Here is a 16,425-nt window from a genome sequence, read left to right as displayed (position 1 = left end):
ACCGTTCTCTCGATGAGCGCTTGCATTTCTCTCGTGAGTGAAAAAGAAAGAGAGAGAGAGAACTAGTGGCTGGTATTCCGGGAGAGGGGGTATATTGTCATTCTCCCTGTTTATACTTGCCCCCTTATCCTGGTAACTACTCGTACACTAAAATGGACGGGGAAAGGTCCGGTGGCGTAGCGGGCGGAACGAGCCCGAATCCTGGAGGAGGGAGCGGCGTGGGGCGCAATCCGAACGGGCCGAAAGCTGTGTCGGGGCCAGCGACGGCAGCAGCAGCGGCCGCCGCGGCTGCAGCTGGGGCGATGGCCGGTTCCTCTCAGCCACGGGAGCCGCAGGACGGCGAAGCGGGCCTCTCGCTGCCAGGGATTTTGCACTTCATCCAGTATGAGTGGGGACGCTTCCAGGCCGAAAAGTACCGCTGGAAAGCTGAGAGAGACGAACTCTTGGTAACTGTATATTTTGCATTGTCTGATTGCACGGTAATAAGAAACACAGAAGTCACGACAGTCAGCTATCGTCCGGTAGGAGAAGGTAGTGTTGACTAGATTGTGGCACTACTGTGCCAGTTGTGCACACTGTATGCAAGTGGAACCGTACTGAAAAGCTTGTAGTTGTAACTGTAATATTGTATCAATTCCCGTAAGTGAAGCAGTGACTCAAGAGAATTGGTAATTTTGATGTTATTAACACAGAGCAAATGTTTCGTATAGGTTTCTTGTGCAGTAGTTTTCGTTTTAGTACAACAGATCAGATCAACAGTCCTTAACAATTGTCCACTCGAGTATACTACAGTAAAGACATGACGTTCATTAAATGGAAAAACTGGGGTACGTTTTGAGTGGTCAGTGGACTACTACCATCTACTACCAGGAAATCAGGCGACCCGCTGTATTACTTTAATGTACCGTTATCACAGGGTCAGAATGCTTTTGTAGGTTCACTGTTCGTTGTTAGTGCACAGTGCTGAGGTGCACGGTTTCTTTTATAATTCGACTAGTCTGCCCTAGTACTTGCCAATCTTCTTTTTAAAATCAGGTCAGACGATAAGTACAAAACCAGTTGATCTCTCAGTTTCCCCTCGGATTTACAGTAGCCTACCTAGCTGACATTTAGGCGAGTACAGATACCAAGATGCGACTACATCAGGTCGTCTAAATTTATGTGTAGGTAGTTTGAGCGACGGAGTGTGGAAAATATCCTGAGATTACGTTTTGTCACGTGATTTTATCTCTGCTACAATCTCCAGTAAATGCGTTTGTAAATCCCGAACTCTTATGGAATCGTCAGTGATGTAATGCAGTTTCTATAGGGTATATACTCAAATCCGCACGCGTGATGTCGGCTGCTTTAGATGCTCTCTGTTCGGTAGCCTCTTGTTCTTAAAATGCTCCGGGATTGCAATTGTTGGAATCGTGTAGACGAAACAGCCTACATTTTTTCTTGGAGATATTTGGATTCAGTGTCTTCTCATCATGCTCCAATTTAAAACGTCAACATAAATGTAGAAGTGCATTCTTAATATGAACTTTAGCAATACCCTTCACAGCAAGCTGAAAGATGATGAGATAAACATTCTACAGGCACGGATATGTAAAGACATAGAGCAAGAATCTTAACAGAAGTTGTCATTCACTTAATCAGTAGCTGAATACGGGAATGAGTTACCTTATTAGTTGCGGGACATTTTCTCCGCTTTCATGGACATAATTACGACCGGGGTAAAAGACTAGCAATTACGCATTCAAACACTGGCCCCGATTGCGTACGACTTGAATGTGGGCTCGGAACGGAAAGCCAAGTCTCTTTTTTAGGACCCGAATAGACGTCTGTCAGTCTTTGATAATTGTGGATGTGCCAGCCTGGGAGCAAGGAACGCGCACCGTTCTTTTCACAGTGGCGTGGGAGTGGGCAGATACCCACGCGGTCTCTCAGTGTTGCAGTATTTAAAAATGGAGCTGGGACGAGTGCCATTTGAATTGATAATCGTTTCTCACCCTCTGTGCACTACCCCTTGGTTAGATCCGTTTCATTAAAACGACACCTGTGTCCGGTCGTCTTTTCTGACTGTCAGTAAAAGGGCCTTTTTAAAGCCAGGTGTGACGTGACTCTGAAGGGTCTTCTGTCAACAAAAACGGGCCATTTGTCGCTTCTGTACTTAACAACTGGCTGTATATGTCCTTGTTTTTTTGTGCTTTGCAAAATTAGCCTACATTAAATGATGGGAATTGTTTTGACATGAGTGTTTAGCTCAAGGTACTAACGCATTGTAGATAGCCTAAAGTCGGATTTCTACCTCCTGAGCTCCTTCACATTTGTGCTGTCACATGTACTGTTATGCATTAACAGTTACTTCTGTTTACTGAACTTCGAGTTTAATTCAATTGAAATGTTTACTCTGGTCCACCCACTGATTACAAGTTAAAATATAATTAGCGAATTGAGTTTCCGTCGTGATTATCGTTAACTTGGCTCAGAAAAAAAACTGCACGTGTGCACGAAAAAAAAAAACGGCTCTACAATGATGACGCTCAGAGGTTGGAAATGTGGGATTTAGTAGTCATGGGGGAAATCTCTCTCTACACCCCCCCCCCCCCCCCCTCTCTCTCTCACACACACACACACACACACACACACACACACACACACAGACTTCTACTCACTCCTCACATAAACTGAAAATGTCAGCAGTCATTGTCTCCACAACCACAAAAGGACTGCTCACTTCACATCAGAAAATGGCTATATAAATAGTTATGTCTGATTCCCATATTGGTTTGAGTTCAGCTTTGGTCCAATACCTTTAATAGCAGATTAACATAATTTCTTTGGTTATATGTGAGCCTAGTGCATGATATTTACCCAGCACCTAAGAATGAGATCATTTGTTTGCTTGTCAGATGTTCTTAATCAGCACAACTTGCGAGGATTATATGTCTCATAATATTCTTTTATACAGCTTGTTGTTTACTGAAGCACTCCAGGTGCCAAGCAGCACATTCTTTGCTCAACAGTGCAAAGCTGTGTGATTCGAAACTGCAGCCTTTTGTTTAATTACCCAGTTCCCTAACGACTAACCTGCCATCCAGTTTCATTCTCTCTGCAGCACAGGTGAGGAACTTGATGCAGATGGCTAGGATGAAAAGTGTAATTGCTCTGTGGTAACAGTATTGATAGGCTAATGTGATTTTCAAACACCATGGCCTTTCAATAACATTAAATAGGCCTCTTATTAAACACGTGGGGGACATAATCGATACACATTCGGAAGTGGCTGCCTCACCTCATTAATTCCCTTCACCAGTAAATGTGCGGTCTGTGTAACTGACTGCAGACCCACATTTCGCTAATGTGGAAGGCTGCCTGTTCTGTGCAGGGTGTGTCATATCCCCCTGCCCCATTGCATTCTGGGTAAGTCCTGGTTTGCACAGTCCTGTCCGAGGCAAGTAGGTATGCTTCGTGAATAAATGAATTACATTCAGAGGAATCAAATGAGGCACTGCTTGTGGCTAACTAAGTTTATGGCAATTACAGAATCAAATAATATATTTGACCACTGCTCTCCTGACTGTGTTTTGCAAAAAAACACTTGTGTTCTGTGAAATGTTTGTAGCGCCTGATCTACAGGTAGAGGTCTTGCTTGAACCACATCTGTGTGGTTGCTGAAAACAAACCAACAGATGCATGAGCTCACCTACATGCTTGCCTGTGCCCACTCATCCTGCCCAGCCCGGTGTACACAAAATAGATTTCTGTCCCAGAAAAGTCCTCTGCTCTAGTTGTTGGGCAGGAGAGCGTCCCACAGGAATAGCCAGGGCCTCTGGAAATCTGCTCTTGACCTTGTTGTGTGGAGGAGGAGGGAGACGGCGGTAGCCTAGATGTGTCAACATGCTACACTAACTAAGCACATGAGTGCTAGGGAGAACAGCAGTAATTATAGATAGATGGTTTAATGTTCAGGACCCAGGCACGACCAGAGTTTTTTTCTTTGTGGATGAAGTCCTGTAATTTTAACCGCTATGAATGCAGCACTCTTCAGCCTGGGGACAGGGCAGATTCTGTGCTTCATTTGCTCTGCCTGTCTCTATCCATCTCAGTCTGTTTACAAACTCACTGAGTTTGAGGCTGAGGCTGAGTTGAATTATGCTGGTTGTGGCCACTGCCACATCACCTATTTGAAGCATTGAAAACGATCACAGTTGCCTCCCGTGCTGGTTCAACGATCATGGACCTCGCAGAGATAGGTCACACGTGCAGTCGTCCTGGTCCTGCTTGTGATCGACCTACGGTGCTTAGCAATCGGTGAGGGGTTATCGTTGGCGCATGTGTGGAACAAGCCTGCGATTGGTCGATTTGACTGTATGGAATGTGTATGATTTTGATCTCACCTCTTCCTCGCAGTAGATTTCCTAGCCTCTCACTGGCTGCACCAGTAGGCCTCTCAGGCTCGGGTGGAATCAGAACGTGAATCGGTTTGTCTCTACCTTTGTTCTCTACCATCAACAGACCAGCTGGGAAATCAGTGGAGATGAAAACCAGTATGAACTTGCACTGTTTTCTTCCAGTGTGAGAGCACTGAGTCAGAGGGAGAGAGCGAGGCTTGAGGATGGCCTTGGTGTGGTGTAGTCAGCATGCAGGTATGAGGCAGGGAGTCTCTGCAGGTAAAGACAAGCCTCAGCGTGCTATTCTGACCGTGCAGGGAGAGAGGAGTTACATCCCCCCAAAAAAGAACACATTCCACAACCCTACTCCTGCCCTGGATCCAGACAGTTACCATTTCACTCTACCTGCCATCTCCTGCCTTCCTACAGCTCACCATGTATAGAAAGTTCCACTTTTTTGCTGTGCTCCATATTTATACAAGTTGATTAACTGCTGAATAATTTCAGATTACTTCTTTCAAGGATATGTGCCCAATTAATTTTTTTTTCTCATATTTCCCATTGCGAACATGCAAATGAAAGTGTTATATTGAGATCTCAGCGTCCACAGGTGTGGTGGTTTGTCCTAAATGTTTCCTTCCTTTTCCTCTTCTGTGGAATGGCTGTGTAAGGATTTTTTTACTGCAAAGTGCCAAGAGGCAGTGACTGTTTCTGTGTGAGAGAAGGTGAGAGTGGAGATATGCAACAGATGTTAGGCACAGTGGCTGATGAATGTGTTCTACTGTGCTGTTTGTGAGTGTGCTTGTGTGTGTGTGTATGTATGTGTGTCTGTCTGTCTGTGGTTGTCTGTGTTTGTGGGCGTTTGTGCCTATGTGTGTCTGCGCTTGCGTGTGTGTGCGTGCGCGTGTGTGTGCCTGTGTGTGATCAGTCCTGGCAGTGTCTCAGCCTACATTGATGGGACCGTGACCCAGTGGACAGAGAGCGGGGAAATGGACTGTGAAGCTGAGAGAGGGAGATGAGAGAGATGAAAAGGCAAAATGTATGTCAACGGTTTTGGCTAAATTTAGTCTGAGCGTCAGTGCCAGGCTTAAAGGGTGAGAGATGATCGTGGTGATTCATCTTCTGGTCACTCTGGTGAAAGAGAGACATGCATTTGCCATTTTCAAACACTTTGTTGTCATGGCATAGTCAATATCTCAACAAAGCTTTAATAGTGACACACTTACACTCACAATGGTGAGCTCTTTTGAAATGACAAAAAACGATTATTACACTTAACATGTATGCAATCATCCTAAGTCTATATATGTTCATGTAAAATAAGCCAGAAAATACAAGAATAAACAAATGGAATACATATATATGGTACTGCTTAGTTATGACCCGTGTCTTACCAGTTTTCTCTGCTGTTCATCCAGTTATGAAAAACAGTTACATAGTGCAATTCAAATTTCTGTGTGGGAGCTCCTCTTCCATGCCACTTGGAGCATAACAGCACAATTCGGGAAACGTTTAAAACATTTGAAAGGTTTTTTGCACCTTTTTGTAATGATGAGTGAAGTATTTCGACATTTCAGGTATCGCGCTGTGTTGAATGCAGCATCCCTTCATGTTTGGTGGAATCCTAATGACAACTATGGCCTTTGGCGGCCAGCCATCGCAGTCTATTTATACCCCACAATACATACATTATTCATTTCTACATGACATTATATGTGCATTCTGCATCCACAGTGCGTTTGCTTGGGAGATGGCTGTAGCTTGGCTGAGCTTTTGTACTCTAATTCAGTCAAATTTTTACACAGCTCATTATCTGTAAGACCAGGGTCTGTGCAGGATTGTGCGGGGCCAAATTACGGAAATATCTGATCTGATGGGTTGACCCTGTGAACCCGAGTCTTAGTGCGGAGAGTGACTTTGTATGTCAGATGGAGAGCTTGTTCTCTGTGTTATTCTGTGTCCATTTATGATGTATTAACAGGCTCAGGTATACTGTGTGTGCGTGTGTGTGTGTGTGTGCGCGCGTGTGTTTGCTCACGTGTGCAGTGCATGTGTGTTTTCTTATTTGCTCGACTGCTTTTAAGGATGAGTGCAGCAGCAGTCCCCTGTGTGTGAGACAGACAGGATATGTGCATTAACAGTCCCATGTGTGTATATATAAAAGTGGATTTGTACTGAAACATCCTCTTGTGTCTTTTTTTTTTCTGAGTGTGCAAGTTTATGTGTTAAAGTAGATATTTACAGGCATGATCCCAAGTGTATATTTGGAATTGTGATAACATGCTGTTAAAATATAATTCATTAATTCATTCATTGATTGTTGTTACTGTGATTGTCATTTTTAAGTAACACAATAGCTTTGTTAAAATTGATCATTTTATTGTATTGTCCATAATACTATTGCTTTAGTCACACTTGAAATGCCTGCTTAATTGAAGTGTACTGAATTGTTTGTGTGTGTGTGTGTGTGTGTGTGTGTGTGTGTGTGTGTGTGTGTGTGTGTGTGTGTGTGTGTGTGTGTGTGTGCGTGCGTGCGTGCGTGTGTGTGTGTGTGTGTGTGTGTGTGTGTGTGTGTGTGTGTGTGTGTGTGTGTGTGTGTGTGTGTGTGTGTTCCCTTAGGCACAGGTGGCCTTCCTGCAGAGTGAGAGGAAAGGCCAGGAGAACATGAAGCAGGACCTGGTGCGCAGAATCAAGATGTTGGAGTATGCGCTCAAACAGGAGAGGTGAGAGAGACCTCAGGAGGGGGAGGTTAAAATGCCTGCGAATGGGGGGAAGGGTGAGAGAGAGGTGTGAAATGGAGAAAGGTGGAAGCAGAGAAGGGTAAAGGAAGGGGGAATGTGCTGTGATTGGGAATGTTGGAAGGAGAGGACCAGAGGGCTGATTGTCTGTCTGTCCATCTGTCTGTCCTTAGAGCCAAGCACCAGAAACTGAAGGCAGGCAATGAGCAGAACCCTGGAGAGAAGAAACCAGAGACAGAGTCTGAGCAAGGTGCTATACTGTACCATCATTTACTGCACCTCACTACACCATACCCCTGGACTCGCCTAAACATATCTCATACCACCAAACACCTCAACACCCCTCTAATCACCTTACATCACACTGTGCCACCCAACACCTCACACAGTCACATGTCTTGCCTAGGCACAGTGTTACTTCCTGTTCTGCTCATCGCTTCCTTTTTCCTCCAGTTCCCAATGGACCAGCAGAGCCTGACTCAGAGCCAGCCAATCAGATGTCTTGGAAGGAGGGGCGTCAACTGCTGCGCAAGTAAGAGTTCCCAGAGCAATATTCGCAGCTAATGGCATCCTCCAGTGCTAGAATCAGCTTGACGCGTATGTCACATGAGGACGCAGAGCTGACAGGCACAACGGTGCACGTCTGCGCAGGTATCTGGAGGAGGTGGGCTACTCGGACACCATCCTGGACATGCGCTCCAAGCGGGTGCGCTCTCTCCTGGGCCGGAGCAGTCCTGAGGCCAATGGGCCGCCGCCAGAACCAGAACCGCACGGAGCGGGGGAGTCCCTGCTGGTCCGACAGATCGAAGAACAGATCAAGAGGTGAGGGGGGAGGGGGGGGGGGGGGGGGGAGGAAAAGGTACAAAGGGATGGACAAGGAGATAGAAAGACCAGGGGACAAGGGCGAGAAGGGAGGGCAGAAGAGAGGGGGAAGGGAGGCAGAACATGAAGGAGGCTGAGAAACCTAGGAAGGGAGGAAAGAAAAGGGAGAGAGTTGGGGCAGAGAGGAAAGAAAGAGAGGAAAAGAGTAAGAATGAAGAAAGAGAGGGAGGGCAGAATGGTAGGAAAAGCAGGGAGGTTAGCGAAATGCTAACTGTGAATGTGACTGGTGATGTGGTGTGTGTGTGTGTGTGTTTATGTGTTTGTGTCCCAGGAATGCTGGGAAGGAGAGCTCGAAGGAGCGCATGACTGGCTCAGTGCTGGACAAGCTGCCGTTCCTGCACGGCTGTGAGGATGAGGACGAGGACGACAGCGACGAAGAAGACGACTTCCAGGGCATGGCCACTGACTGCATCGATGGACCGCGCAAGAATAAGAAGCCCAGAGTCAAGGTCAGGCCCGGAACCAGCTCTCACTGTTCATTCTTTATAATTCACTTCACTTTCCATTCTATGTAACCACACAGTGTGTGTGTAAAAATAAGCACCCTAATAACCTCTCCTCTCTATGTCTGTATGTGTTCCATGACCCCTCTTGCACTTTGTTTCTCAGGCCACTAATTAAAAGAGAATGATAGACAAAGTGAGTGTACACACACACCCACACACAAGAATTGTGCATGCTGTTTGCTAGAATTAGCAAAACTAGAGCAAAGCAGCTTGTACAGCATGCATTTTTTATGTATTATCCATTTATAAAACAAGGTATTTACTGAAATAATTCACATTGAGAAATATGCTGCTTTTCTCAAAACTCATTGCCCCACCAGGGTACTAAGCCAGCTCCTTATACTCTGGGGCTGGTGTCATGTAAAGGCTGAGTTGACTGTGTGTTGAAGACTATGTATGCACAATATCATTAGATGGGAGCTGAAAAATAATAAATTGTAAACAAAGTGTGTCTGTGTCTGCATCTACTTCTGTGTCTGTGTGTGTGTGTGTGTATGTGTGTTCAGCTGGGCGCAGAGCCCATGACGGCTGACCTGGACCCCGAGGATGAGGAGGATGAAGATGACTCAGAGGACGCCCTGAGCGAGTTTGACTTCCTGGGGTCGGGGGAGGAGGGCGAGGGAGCAGGGGAGGCCCGGATCTCCGGGGACGGCCGGGAGTTGGGTACGCTGGCGTCATCAGCCCCGCCCATCTGTCTGACTGCCTGCCCCCCTTTCTGTCTGTCCATCTGTTCCTCCCTCTGCAGCTCTGTCCTGGCCTCTTATGTGTCTGTGTTGGACAGCTTCACTGCACTGTGTGTCTGTAGAGTTCTGTCTTTCTGTCTCTTTCCTGTATTTCATTCATGCTTTGACCGTCTGACTGTATTTCCATCTGTTTTCATGTGTATGATTATGCATTTGTTGTGCACCTGTGTCTGTCAGTCCCTGTCTGTGTGTTCCTCTGTCTCTGTGTGTATGTATGTTTGTGTGTTGGCATCTCCTTTGTGTACATTCTTGTTTCTGTCTGTGTGTTCATCTCTCACCATGTGAGTGTGTAATGTGATGCTGCCTTTGTCCGCCTGTCTCTCTGTCCCTCTGTCTGTCTGGTGATGGATGTCTCCTCTCTGCATGGGACAGAGAACCGCAGGAACAAGCTGCAGGGCATGATGTCTGATTTCCCCTCCAAACCCTCCCCGCCCCCCACTGTCCCGGGACAGTCTCGTTCTGGTGAAGGTAAGACCCTCCCTCCCAACCTTCTTGTCAGATCTTCCCCAAAACTGCATCTGCACCAATGCTGTTGGTGTGAAAAAATCAATGTGTTTCTCATGTCTCACTCTTTTGCCGTAAAACCATAATAATCCACATATTGAACAACTAATGCAATGTGAATAATTTTCGTAGTTACAAGTATGTCTTTGTAATAGAAGGGATATTTTCTGTACTGTAATGTCATTCATCAGTTTAATGTCTCCTGAGTTGAACATGTTAATCTGTCCTAGTAAATAGTGAAGATTTAACGGTAATATTTAACTCTCCCTCTCCTCTAGGGGGTGCTCTCGGCTTCTCCTCAGATGTCTTCATCCTGGACACAGTGGCGGGCGGAGACATAAACCTTGGCGAGCTGGCTGACCTCACCGTTGCCAATGACAATGACCTCACCATTGATGTGAGCATGACCACCCCCCCGCACTCCTACAGTATTATTCCCTCACACTGTCACCTGGCTCTGTCTGTGCTCACCGGCATCGCTCTGCGCAGCTGCAGGACAGCCGGGAGGAGTTCAAGAAGACGTGGAACCCGCGCTTCACACTGCGCAGCCACTTTGATGCCATTCGCGCGCTGACCTTTCACCCCAGCCAGGCCGTGCTGCTGTCGGCCTCTGAAGACGGCACGCTCAAACTGTGGAACCTCAACAAAGCCATGCACTCCAAGAAGTGAGATCTGTTATTATTCTCATTGTAACAGTATTTGCAAAGACATGCACTCCAAGAAGTGAAATCTGTTACTATTCTTACTCTTATTATGATAATTATTGTTAGCATTAGCATTAGCGTTAACATTGTTAATATAGGCAAAACTGAGGCAAGCACTGTTATAATAACATTGCATATATTAAAACCATGCTCTACCTACTGTCTTTATCATAATAAATAATTAATTGTTGTTAACTAATATAGTTAAAATAATTAACAAAGTTGTTTTCTCTAAGACATGAGCCATCTTTGCCACAGAAGCCCTGCTGGTACATTTTGTCATTATAGACTGATGTTGCGGATATTGCACATTTCTGTGGGAGATGCCAGAGAAGAATTTCTAGCATTTCTGAAGCAGTTCAAATGGCCATGGCTGCTGGTGTACTGGAAGCGTGTGTTACATATGCGGTTCTGATGAGCAAACAATCTAGTCTGTGCCCCATTGGAGAGTGGACTTGTGGGTGTAAAGTTTTTACACTGCTGCCATTCCACTTCCGACCACTGGGTGTCCCCAGACACAAGGTTTGCTAAAGGGCTGTAAAGTATTATAATACCCTGACTCTGAAAATCAGTATATTGAAGTACAGTATTGGCAGTCATGTGTCAATCTTTCTCTCCCTCAGAAATGCAGCGCTGGACTTTGAGCCTATCTACACCTTCAGAGCCCACAGGTGAGTCTTGACTCAGGCCCCTCTCTGCAGCCAGTCAAACTTCAGCCTCAGTCTCTAGAACTGGGAGTCCATGACTCTGATCTGCTATTTCTACTGCACATGTGTAAGAGGCAGGGTTGGACAGACCTGTGATCGTTGTTGTAGGCACATATGACCATAAGTGCAGGCCTGGGGTGTCAGGACTGAATATGGTGTGGATCTGATAGGAGAGAGGTGAAACATCTCAGTCTGATTGGTCCCCCTGTGTGCCTGTCTCTGCAGTGGGGCGGTGCTGTCCCTGGCCATGGGGGAGGATGGCGAGTCATGTTTCAGCGGGGGCTTAGATGGCTCTGTCCGTTGCTGGAAGATTCCTGATCTCAACGTGGACCCCTACGACAACTACGGTTAGTTTGTCAGATAACCTATCATAATTGTGTTCAGTCAAACAGTCTGAAAGACACAGGCAGTATTTACATCTTAAAGGGTTAAGCGAGAGAAGTCTAACACCCACAAGGCAAGCAAGGGCTTGGCCTGATGGAACTTACAGTGGTGTAACCTCAATATAAAGATTTGCTATTTAAGCCATTTAAGGGTAGTACTTGTGGTCAACCACCAGAGGGAGTATTTTGTCACAAAATTAGAAATCTGACGACGATAGAGGTTATGCTTTACTCTGATTGGATAGGCACAGTATGGAATGTTTTGTGGCTCTTTTGTTTTTCCTAAATGTACGTGTGTGTGTGTGTGTGTGTGTGTGTGATTGTGTGTGTGCGTGTGTTTTCAGACCCGGGGATTGAGAGCAGTGTTCTGGCGGGACATGAGGATGCCGTTTGGGGCCTGGCGTACTCTGTCCCACACCACCGCCTGGCCTCCTGCTCTGCTGATGGGACGGTACGCATTTGGGACCCCCAGAACTCCGCCCCCTGCCTCTCTGTTTTCAACAAGGAGAAGGGTAAGCTGCAGTGTGTTTCTGTGTGTGCTCGTGTCTGTGTGCTTGTCACCTTCTGTAGTACACTAACCCTCTCTCTCCACTCTGCTGCCACAGAGCACGGGACCCCGACTTCGGTGGCCTTCGTCAACTCTGCCCCCTCCCAGGTAGTGGTGTCCTTTGACAGCGGTGAGACGCTGCTGTACGACCTTAACACAGAGCAAAGCATCATGACCCTGGAGACCCAGACCAAGGAGGGTGAGCACTGGTCCCTGGAGGGCAGGGTGTCTGTGGTCAGCCCAAGATTTCATTGCATGACATCTCTGCATATTCAGATTCAGGATACACAGTTAAAGCTACATACAGGTATCAGAATAAGGTTTTTGGATAATAATAAGAATAAGATGGTATTGTTTACAGATGAGTCCTGCCCATTTTTCAGCAGGAAGCAGCACAGTGTCAGTTGCATGGCTAATCTGAATTCATCTTTTTATTTTCAAGAAAGTGGGGGAGGAACAGGCTTCAGAGGGGAAGAAAAAGGGTGCATGTTGGGCTAGCACAAGTCAGTGATTGTGCTGAGGTTGAGTAACTCTCTTTGTCGCCCCCTGCAGGCAGTGAGCTGATTAACCGTGTGGTCAGCCACCCGTGTCAGCCCATCTCCATTACTGCCCACGAGAACCGCACCATCCGATTCCTTGACAACCAGACGGGTCAGTGTTGAGTGCGCTCTCTCGCGTTTAACACAGCCATTATACCCGGCCTCTTGTTCTTTCTCTCACTCCTTTTTCTGTCTCATGCTCTGTCTCACACACACGCGCACACACACACACACACACACACATCAGGAGAGAGACCGAGCTCTGGGAACCAACGTTATGAACACCACAACACGTCACACTGTATACGAGTGTGCTGCTCAGTCGTAATGCCTCTCTGACAGAGCAGTAGGATTCATCCTTGACTGTGTCCTTGGTGTCTGCAGGTAAAGTGATTCACTCAATGGTGGCTCACCTGGATGCGGTCACCTGCCTGACGACTGACCCCAAAGGCACATACCTCATCTCCGGCAGTAAGTCTAGCACTGTCTCACACTCAGTTCCTAGCTCATGCTGGGGCACTTTTTAAGTTGTGACTGGAAGTAGAACCCGTAAAAATGACTGCGTGCCTCACTTACTTGTTAATGCAGTAACAGTGTTTACCACTAGAGGACAAAAACGTCTCTAGAGGAGTAGCAGCCAACATGAGTAGTGCCTTTTCACATCTTGTTTTTAATGCATTGTTTTGTACTGCACATGGTCATTCTAAAGCAGATATGTAAAGTTAATCATTTGTAGTGCGCATTTTAGCCTGGCTGGCAACATGCTTGGGCTTGAATGATTTTTCTCATTTATCTGTCCCTTGCACTGCCCTCTGCAGGCCACGACTGCTCGGTGCGGCTGTGGACGCTGGACAACCGGACGTGCGTGCAGGAGATCACGGCCCACAGGAAGAAGCATGATGAGGCGATCCACGACGTGGCCTTCCACCCCTCCCAGCCGTTCATCGGCAGCGCCGGAGCCGATGCCCTCGCCAAAATCTTCGTCTGAGGGCTCCTTTCCCCTCCCCCTCACAGCAGCAGGTGAGGAATTGCGAGAGAGGGCATGTGTGTATGTGAGGGCGCCGTGTCTGCTTTGTTCCTGAAGCTGTGGCGTGTGCTGTGTTGTGCTCAGTCTCGTCTCCTAAGGGCGCGTGGCTGTGTGCGCGTATAGGCCTGTGTGCACCTGCACATGTGAGTGGAAGACCATGACGGGAAATGTGTTCATGTGATTGCTAGAACTTTTTAGTGGGTGTGTGAGAGTTATCACCTCATTGCGACAGCATGAACAGTAATGCTCTGGCTGTGTGTGTGTGATTGGAAGCATGAGTAAGTGTGAATCATGTGGGCAAGTCTGTATGAGAAAGTGGCAGAGGCTGTGTGCGTTTGCATTTGTGCCCCTGTCACTGCAATGCTGATAACTACCCCCTCTCTGTTTCTCTCTCAGGAATGGGATGACATGGCATTACCAGAAATCTCCCTCACACACACACACACACACACACCCTACTTCTGCATACCCACTACACTCTAGCCGGTCAGTTTGATATCAATATTACTGCTTTTACTACTACCAGTGTTACTGCTACTATTACAAGTAAGAGGTCTGCTGCACTACTGGCTAACTTCTTTTCAGCTGAATCATTGCTCAAGGTGTCAGAGCACTGCGTGTCCTACCTACCTACTGATTGTCCTCACACTACAGGGTAGAGAGAGAGAAAGATGGTAGGGACTTCCTAAACACGGAAACAGAGGGTTGGACACAAGGGCTTAGACACCCAGATAAGAGCCTGTGTTGGGAGATGAGATGTTGAGATTGCCAGGTGCAGTCGTCAGTAAGTGTTGCTAAATGCCTGCTGCAAATGCACCCCTTTACACCCTGTGGTTGTAGTAAGCAGCCTAAAGTGTAAAGAAAAGGAACATTTCATTCCAAAGCCTGTTGGTCAATACTGAAAGCTCTTCTCAGCCAGTACTGGGGAAACAAAACAGCCTTAGTCAAAGACATGCTGCCAAAACACAAAACCTGAATGTTTATGCCGAAAATCTCAGTCCCATATTTCACAGGAGGGGCAGGTTGGAACAGATCGACCCCCAGGTTGAAAGAGAGTGGGCAGGGATTGGTAGAGGGAAGGAAGAGTACAGGGCGGGGCCACTAAAACCACATCCATCTCCTCGCCCCTATGCCCATCTGCCTCTCGGAAGTACATTTCCCTAGCTGAACCTGCCCACCCACACAAGCCCCAGGCAATTCTGCTCGAACAGTCGATCTAGGATCAGCTCAGTCAGCCCTGATCCTGACTCCAACCATTTCTTGTTAAAAGCTAAATCTGATCCTAGGTCACTGTATTGGAGCAGAATTCATCTTCACAAGCCCATGGTGTCGGCTCATTTTTCCACCAGCGCTCTTGTCTGGTGTCTCCCAGTTGTTTGCTTGTCTGATACTGGCTTGTTGCTTTTCTCTTCGAACTTAATTAACGCTCATCTGTGATTGGGATACATGTCTGACCTCGGTGGTCTAACCCAGAGGAGAGTGTTACATGTAAAGAAGAAAAGCAACAGGGCCCTTCTCATGTTCTCTCATTGATTTGCTAAACACTCACTCACGACAGGTAAAGGGAAAAAGGAAGAAACCAGAAATGGATGCAAAGTTCTGATTGACTTGTAAATATTACCCTCTATCATCCGTCTCTCTCTCCCATTATATATTATATATAAATTGTATATAGTGTGCTTTTGGTTAATCTTGGTGCTAAAATCTTGTCTGAATCAGGGACCTGCTGGGGTAGAAAACTTATTTTTCTTTCTTAGCTTTAGTGACACAGATGGAGTTTTAGAAAGGGGACTGAGGACAAAGTCCTACCACATAAACACGGGAGCCAAGTGTTCATTACAACTGGCTTACGGGCCTTTGAGTTTCAACTGAGGAACAGCTTGCAGTGCAGTGCAGCCATTTTGTTGTTGTCTTCATTGCTTGATTTAATTTGTGTGAAGCTGGCCTTTTCATTTCACCAGGAAAGTTCATCAGCAAGGACTTGGATTAATTGCATCTATAGAGCTGTGCTGGTTTACACTCGATGCCGCAGGGGTCTTTAATAGTGCTTGAAGGGGGAAACTGTGTCCTCTGATGGGCTCCGCCTCTGAAGTACAAGCAGGAAGTTCAGTGGCGGTTTTGCGATAATCATAGAACAAAATTGTTTTTAACCTAGCGGTGGAAGTTTCCTTAACCAGCATTCTAGAATTGTGCAGGGGCTCTGGTATCATATCAGTCTTTTTGTCTTAGTTTGGCTGGTATTGCCAGTGTTTTTTAATGGAGCATATCAATGAAAGTTTATCAAAGGAGCACATTTTGCTGCTTCTGAGATGTAGGAGGGGAACTGCACAGGTTGCGAGTGAGACTCCACGCGACTTCCCAGCGGGATTAGTTAAAAGGGATGGAAGAAGCCTCTGGGGCAGGGAATGAGGACAGAGAATTCTGGGAACAATCTCCTTACTGACCACTGACCCCCCACTACCCATGAGCCTCAGTAAAAACCACTAAGCAGGAAAACACATGCACATACACACACAAGAGAGCTGGACTTATCATCTAGGCCTTAATGTGTGAGTATCACTGAGACCGGATAGAAGAGTTTAGAAGAACACTACTCACCTTTGACCTCTGACCTTCATGTTTGTGAACTGAAGGTCTGTCCATGGGGTCAAAGGTGTCTGTCCTTTGGGTTGTGGTGCTTATTTGCCTGTCTCCAGCTTTTTTTGTTGTTGTTTTTTTTTTTTTTACCCCTAACAAAATCGGATAGCCCTCAGGCATCTCATTGGC

General features: G+C 46.6%; 1 protein-coding gene across 2 annotated transcripts; it reads left to right on the top strand.

The window, feature by feature from the left end:
- The first annotated feature begins 7 nt into the window (after positions 1-7).
- On the top strand, positions 8-15,002 carry strn4 (striatin, calmodulin binding protein 4). Of its 2 annotated transcripts, none has more exons than XM_036536257.1 (18): positions 8-446; positions 6,999-7,102; positions 7,291-7,367; positions 7,571-7,649; positions 7,769-7,939; positions 8,271-8,448; positions 9,012-9,168; positions 9,621-9,716; positions 10,031-10,149; positions 10,248-10,417; positions 11,080-11,127; positions 11,389-11,510; positions 11,891-12,058; positions 12,152-12,292; positions 12,646-12,744; positions 13,017-13,103; positions 13,451-13,652; positions 14,056-15,002. In XM_036536257.1, exons 1-17 carry the CDS (start codon positions 153-155, stop codon positions 13,618-13,620), a joined length of 2,280 nt encoding a protein of 759 aa, XP_036392150.1. In that variant the 5' UTR covers positions 8-152; the 3' UTR covers positions 13,621-13,652; positions 14,056-15,002. The 2 variants fall into 2 exon arrangements, with proteins under 2 accessions (XP_036392150.1, XP_036392149.1); XM_036536256.1 differs by having other exon boundaries at positions 10,242-10,417.
- The last annotated feature ends 1,423 nt before the right edge of the window (positions 15,003-16,425 follow it).

The sequence above is a fragment of the Megalops cyprinoides genome, chromosome 9, assembly GCF_013368585.1.
Source record: "Megalops cyprinoides isolate fMegCyp1 chromosome 9, fMegCyp1.pri, whole genome shotgun sequence".
Lineage (NCBI taxonomy): Eukaryota > Metazoa > Chordata > Actinopteri > Elopiformes > Megalopidae > Megalops > Megalops cyprinoides.
This window is presented reverse-complemented; position numbering and strand designations above follow the sequence as displayed.